This window comes from Mus caroli, chromosome 13 (assembly GCF_900094665.2).
Source record: "Mus caroli chromosome 13, CAROLI_EIJ_v1.1, whole genome shotgun sequence".
Taxonomy (NCBI): Eukaryota; Metazoa; Chordata; class Mammalia; order Rodentia; family Muridae; genus Mus; species Mus caroli.
The window spans coordinates 32,717,326-32,726,471 of record NC_034582.1 but is presented as its reverse complement, the minus strand read 5'-3'; the positions used below and the strand labels follow the sequence as shown (position 1 = coordinate 32,726,471).

The 9,146-nt window shown below is 42.2% G+C and overlaps 1 protein-coding gene across 1 annotated transcript in view; it reads right to left on the bottom strand.

The window, feature by feature from the left end:
• The window catches only part of Ly86 (lymphocyte antigen 86), a 67,506-nt gene that overhangs the window by 37,422 nt on the left and 20,938 nt on the right, over nt 1-9,146 (bottom strand). The window contains exon 2 of the mRNA XM_021180863.1: nt 289-375. Coding sequence (XP_021036522.1) covers nt 289-375 — 87 coding nt within the window. The remainder of the gene's footprint in view (nt 1-288; nt 376-9,146) is intronic.

Below are 9,146 nucleotides of genomic sequence, written 5' to 3'. Positions count from 1 at the left end.
CACTTTGTAGACCAGGCTGGCCTCGAACTCAGAAATCCGCCTGCCTCTGCCTCCCGAGTGCTGGGATTAAAGGCGTGCGCCACCACGCCCGGCTGGAACCTCTTTAATACAAAAGCCCAGCATTTCATTTTCATGATCATGAGGGATTAACTAAAGAAGGCATGTGAGAGGCAAAGGTAGGATAGTTGATACAGCCTGCTGTGCTAAGTCAGCGTGAACCATCGTATGTGCAGAGGAGGAGGAGGAGGCTCTGCTATGCTTCAAGTCAGGGTAATCGCGTCTACTTACTCAGAATGATGCCAAATCTAATGTTGAGACTTGATTGGATCTGCTTGGAACACTGGTCAATGGAAAGGCCAAAATCCTGTAAGGGATCTGCCAAAGAGGACATGGAAAGATTAGTCATGAGCACACCGCAAACTCATCTGCAACATCTGCACTAATGATTTTTACAGGACATACTGAAGTAGCCAGCACTTAGAAACACCTGGAACATTTCAGCACTTCCTCGCAGTCTGTCCATGGTCGCTGTTGTGCTCACTCTAACAACAGGACCTCAGGAACAGAGGGCAAGTTTAGTACTTACTGTTTTCATCGTTGCTTAAGTTCTTTTAGCCCCTATCATTAGTCTTGCTAACAGAGGGAGATGTGTGTGGATACTCAGTCACAATGAGCCTTTACAATTCGGCTTTACCTTAGGCCACCTCATCCCACTCAGGGCCCCATTTCTGCTCTATGCAAGGCATTTTACTAAATAGTTAGGGACATAAGATAATGTGTTTCACGCGTAATGTTTCTTTATTCAAATAGCACCTTATGAATCAGAATAAAGAGCAGAACTAGCCTTCTGTCCCTACCCTGAGGCAGGTGGCAATGTGCAGCACACACACACACACACACACACACACACACACACACTCGAAAACTCCAGCCCTCTGATTCACTTGTATACTTTCATTTCTTGCTAATTCTTGCCTTTTGTGAACTTTCCCTCACAGTGTTGAGAGTAGTTGTTTATTCTCTGAATTAAAAAACCCAGTCGTGTCTGATGTACTCTTCTAACTGTGTAAATATGTCTAGTCATCCTTCAATATCCATAAGGAACACATCAGGACGCCTATATACCAGAATCCATAGATGCTTAAGTTCTTGATATAAAACGTCCTATTTCCATAGAATCTATGCAATCCTCATATATATATATATATATATATATATATATATATATGTGTGTGTGTGTGTGTGTGTGTGTATTCATTTTTAAAATATATGTGTGAATTCCTACATGTTTGTATGTGCACCACATGGGTACTTGAGAAGGCCAGAAGAAGGAGTTAGATATTCTAGAACTGGAGTTTACTGTGAGCCGCCATGTGGGTGCTGGAACCCCAAAATGGGTTCTGTGCAAACCCTTTTAACGAGTGAGTCATGTTTCCAGGCTCCTCTTCACACAGATCTTTAAAGTCATTCCTAGGAGACTTACAGCAGTTATACGTGTGATACAGTTGTATGATACAAGGCGAATGCAGTGCCAATCATCTTATGCTGTTTTGTTCAAGAAACACAGGAGGAAGTCTGCACATGCTCAGATATTCATATTCAACTATTTTAGATTTGCTTTTGGTTGAATCTGAGGATTTGGCAACTGTGGATATAGAAACCCAACTGTATTGCTTTGTAATTTGCTCCCTATCTTAACCCCGTAGCACCTAATGTAAACTTAGATTTAAGGCAGGAACTAATTTTGTGTCTTTCATTTTTCATTTCCTTTTCCACTGTGCTTCTCACTGGGTCTAAGAGAGGAACACCATCTTGTGCTGAGAACTTGCTAAGAATTCTCAGCCTCCCTTCTCAAACTCCCCATTATCCAGTCCATCCTAGGGATAGGCACCCCACAGACACATATGATGACCATGAGTCTGGGTCAGCCACTACGCTAGCCAAATCTCAGCTCTGAACATAGCCTTTGTACTTTGCTTTGTGTGGCTGCTGCTCGTCTATAATGATTCCTGTGCTGAATGCAGTCAGGGGGCCAGGGAGAGCTGGAAGCCGGAGCCAGGGACTGGGCTTGCTTCTGAGCCAGGGACTGGGCTTGCTTCTCAACCCTTTTCAGTGGCCCTTGCTTCCAAATGATGCTTCTCTTGCCCTTTCCTGGAACCAGCCAGGCTCAGCTCTGTGAGTGCCCAGACCTCTGCTAAATAGTGTCTCAGAGGTGGTTACCCTACTCTTGCCTTGGACCACAAGTTCTGCCTTCCAAGCACCCAGGTTTTCATCCCGCCAGCTTTTGCCCTTAGCTCTCCTAGCTCTCGAGGAGGCAACTGTAATTCACTGTCATTTTACTCTTTTGGTTTCTCTTATTTTTCCATTCAGCTAATTAACATATTCTCTATATCAGATTATTTACATTAAAATTAGCTGATTAGTTAATTATTACTTCCTTTATAGCAGCAGTGCTCAACCTGTGGCTTGAGGACCATCAGAAAAATCATGGTCCTAGGGACTGAGATACTGCTCAGTAGCCAAATCACTATTATGAAGGAGCAATGGAAATAAATTTATGCCTGGGGTTTCCAAGACCGTAGGAAATACGTGTTATCTAATGATTGCGACCCACAGTTTGAGAACTGCTGCTCTATAGACTAGACCCTTTGCTCTATCGGCTCCAGACTGGTAGAATCAGGAAGGATCTGGGAAAAGGCGTGACTCTTCCTCCTTTCACAGACTGAAGCATATAGACTCAGAAAGGTTGTATTAGCTTACCTAGATCCCAGCATGGAAAGCACCCGAGTCAAGCTGTAAACTCAGCATTAACAAAAGCACAGACAAACCCACATTGCTGTTTAGTAAGTATTGTATATTGCAATCAATAAGAAAATCCTAAAATATGCATGCTAATTTCATTTTTAAGATTGCCTGGGATGTTTTCTGTGCAGGTATATGGAATTAGGTATTGCAGTCTTCTACCTGCTTTCCGCTGTGAGTTTCTAGGTGATGCTGCAGACACTGCCATGACCATCAACATACTAACCTGAGAGATGCATCAATGCCTCTGATACCTGGATGGCCATGGCCCCTAGATAAGTCTAACCTGGCAAATCCAACAGAGGTATTGTTCCGATTGGTTTGTTCCCTAATTTTCTTAGGGAAAATGTCCCTCTTTTCTGATGAGCTTTTGACTTCTTCCTAAACGTTTTCATACTGTCTCAGGACTTCTTTCAGATTGTTAAATAGTGGTGGGGATGAAGAAGGCAACTGTTCCTTCTACACACGTAGTACTCAGTATTGACGGAGATAGAGGCTACTGACATCTGAGGCAAAATGAACAAAGGTGTATATTGCTCAGTTAGCAGCTTCAGAATTCCAGGGTGTGTTTATCACCAATATTTTAAAGCTATACATAGGCAAACCAAAAGGAGAAGAAAGAAATAAAGCCTTTTCTTGGTATTAGAAAAATAATTTTAATAAGAGACATAGTCACAAAGGGATCAGTAGGTTGCTTGTGTCCTCTCTAAGGAAATGTATATGGAAACAGAAAAATTATTTTTAAAGTGCTTGGGGAATTTTCTGAGCTTCCCTGGCAGTTATCTCAATTTTTTTTTAAAATGTAAGAGTAATGCCTTTGAAAGTAACTAGGCAGTCTACAGGAAAGTTATGCAGTCTCTAGGAAAAAGTGACATCACTTCCTTCAGGTGCATCCTAACACGAATACCCTGTATTTTCTTATTTTTCCATTTGGGTGCTTAGCATGCTCTGAATTATGGGCATTATACATCGTGTCATTCCTCTATTAGACATGAACTCCTAGAACCAGGAGCATCATGTCTTAGTATTACACTAGCTTCTCCGTAACTGTTGAAAGAAGGAGAACACAGTAGGTCATTTGGAATAATCCCCTTGAGAACCTTAAAGCTGAACAGCTTAACCTCATGGTTATTGTCATTTAGTCTCAAATAAAGTTTTGTGGTCCACAGGTTGGTAATCAGCACTTCCAGTTGCTATCCATATGACAGAAGCATCCCTGTGACAATCCATAATGTGACAGAACTGGTGAAGCCTGACCACCTTTGGGCACTAACTTACCCTCAGTGAAGAAGCATTGGCCTAAGGCATTACTTTCTTATGGGCAGGGACCTTTGCAGGACAAGGAAGGGAGTGGGGATAGGGAATTATAGATGAAGCAGAAGTAGTGAATGTATGAGTATTTATTGAATCACTTCCATAGCTACCCTGGGCCACAAGAAAGAGTAATAGGGCCTTAACTTCTACACTGATTAAGGATGATAGAGGCATAATGATACCTATACAATAGACTGTAGGAAGCCAGAGGAAGGGCAAACTAGGGACTCTGAGGGCATTCTGGAGAGGTGTGGTTGAGCCAGGTATGAAGGGAGAGACTATAGGAGAGAGATAATTAGAGTTTTACTATGGGAGGTATAAACCTTTCACTAATTTATTTATTGGAAAGTGGCCAAGCACATTAGCATCCTTAGCCCTCACATTAGCATTCTTCTGGGTCAGCCTTTTTTTTTTTTTTTTTTTTTCCTGCTAACAGCACATACAGGAAGCAAAACCAGATCTCAAGAAGAAGTAAGAATGAACACAAAGGTTTAATCCATTAGGGAGAAAGTTGGTGTTTGGGGCCTTAGAGTGAGGTCAAGTATAAGCCCTGGAGGGTGTGTGTCAGGGAAAAAGAAAGAGGTAGAGAGAGGGAGATCAAGGAGGGCAGCATGCAGAGTAGGAAAAAGAAGGGAAGAGAGAAGATAAAGAAGGGAGAGAGAGCTTGCCTTCCCAGAGCAGGAAATACAGAAGATTGAAGCTGGCTTTAGACACAAGTTCAAGGAAAGTTGGTGGGAGTGAGGTAGGTGGGGTACTACCATTTCTCTTGGTGATTTTTTAAAAGAGAATTCCTCCCCTGTGGGAGAAAGTCAGTCAATTTCCAACAGGCTTTAAATCCAAGTAGTAGAACTAGAGGTAAGGACAGGTCTCTCTCTCTCTCTCTCTCTCTCTCTCTCTCACACACACACACACACACACACACGATTGTAAAACTTGGTGTGATGGTTAGTCTTAATGCCAACTTGCCACTACTTAGAATCACCCAGGGGAAAAGTCTATGAGGAATAATCTAGATCATGCTAACCTGTGGCTTTGTCTTGGAGAGTTGTACTAGCTAATTTTAATTTTATGCCAACTTGACACAAGCTAGAGTCACTGGAGAGGAGGGAGCCTTAACCGAGAAAATGCCACCTTAAGATGATTCTATAGGCAGGGTGTAGAGCATTTTTTAAATTAGCAACTGATGAGGAAGGGTCCAGCCCATTGTGAGTAGGACCACTCGGGGTAGGTAGTCTTGGGTTCTATAAGAAAGTCAGCTGAGAAAGTACTGAGGAGAGCAAACTAGCAAGCAGTATGCCTTCCTGGCCTCTGCATCAGCTCCTGCCTCTAGTTCCTGCCTTGTTTGACTTCCTCTCCTGACTTCCTTTGATGATGAACAGTGATATGGAAATGTGAGCCAAATAAAGTTTTTCCTCCCCAAGTTGCTTTGGTCATGGTGATTTATCACGACAGTGTTGACCCTAATTAAGACAGTTGTTGATTGGCTCATCCACTGTGGGCAGCTCAGTTTTATGATCCAACCCATAAATTAGAAAAGAGTTAAGAGTGCTAGTTTTGCAGGGAGTAAGCAAGTGAGGACCCGTCTTGCTCTTTCTGCCCTGGTTGTAGATGAGAGATGATAGGTTACTGTGTTTCTGCCTTGACTTCCCTTCAGTGACACACTGGAATTGTAAACCGAGGACTGGAATTATAAACCAAATAAACTACAGTGATGTAATGAAACTAGAACAGTGGAGAAATTTGAGTGAGTTCTGTGGACTTGAATTATCCAGCAGGAAACACAGAGGCTTCAGGGATTCCATAGACCCTACGACTTGTTGACATATATCCACTGGACTACCTGCGACAGAGCCAATGAGAAGGCCAGAGAGGTACCCCCATACCTCACTGTCCTCAGCTCAAGAATTGAATTACCAAAATCATTTTGATTTTTTTCCCACCCGTTCCTATTGAAAGTTCCATTTTCCCCCAAAACATACTGTTCAAAGTACCAAAGTCAAGGCGTCATCTTCTGGGCCACCACCTTAGCCAATCCAGCCCCTGAGATCCCAGGAAAATAATAAAGTGTACAACATGAGAAAATCGCCAGAGCTGGTATTCAATGGGATCTTGCTCTCTCTAAGCCCCACTGGTATCTGCAGCTCTGCTCCACAAATATGCCAGAATGTCCAAGACAGACATATTGTTGACCTACATTCATGTATGTATGACATTATGGAATTTCTTTTGGTGAACTTTTTTTGTAACTCAATTGTCCCATCCTCCGACATGAATTTTGTTGCAATGTCTCGAGGTTGGACACACCCAATTCCAGGTGTAAGCTGTCATGATAGGAATTGTGTTCTATTTATTCACAAGTTCATATAACTGGTGTCTGTGTTAGTGGACATGCCTAAGTTGGTTGGATATGTAAGGAAAAGGACAAAGTGGGGTGATTTGACAAAAGCAGAAGGAGTTAGTCAATGGAGCCTTGTATTCTCGGCCTTGGCTTTGGTAGGTGCTAGCAATTACATTTGAGGCCTGGTTGTGAGGCTTGTATAACTTTTTTTTTTTTTTTTTTGCCAATTTAGCTCTCCAGGAAGCTTCGAGTTCATTAACTTTTCTTGACAACAATGGAAATATTTACTTTGGTGTTTGAGATAGAGTTTCTGGGTGTGCTTGAACAGCCAATAGTCCAAGGTCAGATGTGCCAGCCATTCCTCTGTATCTTTCACCAGATAATAACAAACAGGCCTTATTTAGACATTATCTATTAGGCTGCCTGGTTACCAATTCTGCAAGCTTTTGTTCTGTCTATGATTAAAATGTAGTGTGTGCTGAAAGTTTCCTTTCTCATCTGGTGGTTTTGACCGGGGTCTTAACCCTCTTGTATCAATTCATACGATATCATTCCAGTGTCAGCGAAGATCCATCACTGATGATGACGGCATGAGGTTTGGGTGAGACACCACTGCTAGAATTCATCCACAGCAGCTCAAAGCCAACTTTCATCTTTTCTGTTTGTAAAGTTATTGTCTTGTCTGCACACCCTTCTCCATTCCCCGCTACTTTGCACTGTAGGAAAAAAGTAAGTCTAGCAGTGTTTTCCTGATCTCTTCTCTTTGCCACTTGTCAAATCTCATTATTAGAGAATAGCCTAGCAAGACTCCAGTGGCTCACTTTCAAATGATACTAGCTCTATTCCCATTCAAGTTTCTTCTCCCGGTGTGTCATAGGGAATTTAGTCACTAAGTTGCACCTCTGATGCAGTTGCTTCTGTTTTCAGCCGAGGTATGCAGATGCTTAGATATGAATCTTTGCTTTAAATGCAATACGAGCAGCATTGACACCACCACTGTGTACTGTTAGTGAGTTGAGGGCTTAAACACCTCAATGCTCTGTAGGCTGTTTGGTAATGGTGGCCAGTGTGCTTTTGAGTGTAAAGGAGTGTTTGGGTTGCTGATGGAAAATCCTGGAACCTTTACTAGTTTCTTTTCAATAGTAAAATAAATGAAAGTCATTAATGATAGCCCTTTAATGACAGAAAAGAGGAGGGATATATATATAGCACTTTAGGCCTCAGAACAGCTGAAGTGTGCCTTCCCCCAGCAGTGGGAGGGAATGGTTTGTTTTGTTTTAATACAGTGGTTGCTCCCTCTCCTGCAGTTTGTTTTCCATATTTGTCATTACTTATGATTAATTATTGTCCAAAATTATTAAATGGAAAATGTCCCAAAGTATACAGTAGGTAATTTTCAAATTGGTGCCATTGAGTACTGAGACAGAATCTCAACTCATTCCTTTTGGGAGGTGAACTGGCTTTTTGTCTGACACATCTACATTGTATACATAACCCACCACTTAGTAGCTATCTTGGTTATAAAAACTACTGTCTCAGGAATATAGTAGGTTCATGTAATCCTTATTTAACTTAACAATGACCTTGAAGCAAAAGAGTAATAATACTAAAAATTCAGACGTGCCATAGAGAAGCTTTAAAGTACTTCTATGGTAAAAGATGAGTGTTTTGAATACAGAAAACAAATAATGTGCTGAGGTGACTAAGATCTACGTATGAATGAAGTATATGTATACAGAGGTAAGTCTTCTCCATTGCTCCCCATCCATTGGAGTCTTCTAGACTACATTCTCTAAGAGGAGGAAACTGAATAGGGTTGCACTGCGTGTGACTCTGGTTCAGAGTGTGCTGTTCCACCAATGATGGCCACCAAGTGATCATGACTGTGAATATGACAATGTCTGAGTCCATTCAGCCATTCTGTCTTAATGTGTCTGGGCGATGCCTCAGCACGGAGATTTTTAACAGTCAATTCAATTACCTATTTTATTTGCAAACCACTGTTTTAAGCCATATGGGCCTTTTTGGCTAATCTCCTTGGTGTACAATTTTGTAGATAGGTCTCAAGATATAACGTGTTTCACCGCAGTTTCAAAGCCTAGCACTGTTGCAGATATCTAACCCTAACCCATCTCTTTGCAAACCGTATTTCATGATTTGTAGGATTTATGAGAATTTAAGGAGCTTCATGTGGGGATTCCTCCCACCCAGACCAACGATTGTCTGTGCCTGGCTCCCTCTCCATTCAACTTACTGATTTCTGTCTCTGGAGAGACAGTGATTCTTCTATTCACCATGTCTAGGAGTTTAAGCCATTGGGACCCCAGCACTTACCCAGGTGGCTTCTCCAGAACTCTTGGAAGCAAGGCACAGATCTGCTTAGTGAAATTCTTGTAAAATGGTCTTAAGAACTTTCCTTTCTCTATTACTGGAGCATCCTCTCTCTGCTAGTGTCATATACTAGGCATGGAAAGGCCTAATGTGAGAGGTCCAGGGAGGGAGAAGACAGAGCAAAAAGGGGAAATGATAATAATCAATGGAGGGTGGTGGGGGACCAAGCATAGGATGCATCTGTAAGAACTTCTCAGTGTGGAGAAGATGGGGAGTAGCAGAACCTTATGCAGATGGCAGTGGAAGGCTTGGGAGCTGGCAGAGCCAAACCAGAGAGGACTGGGGATACACACACACACAC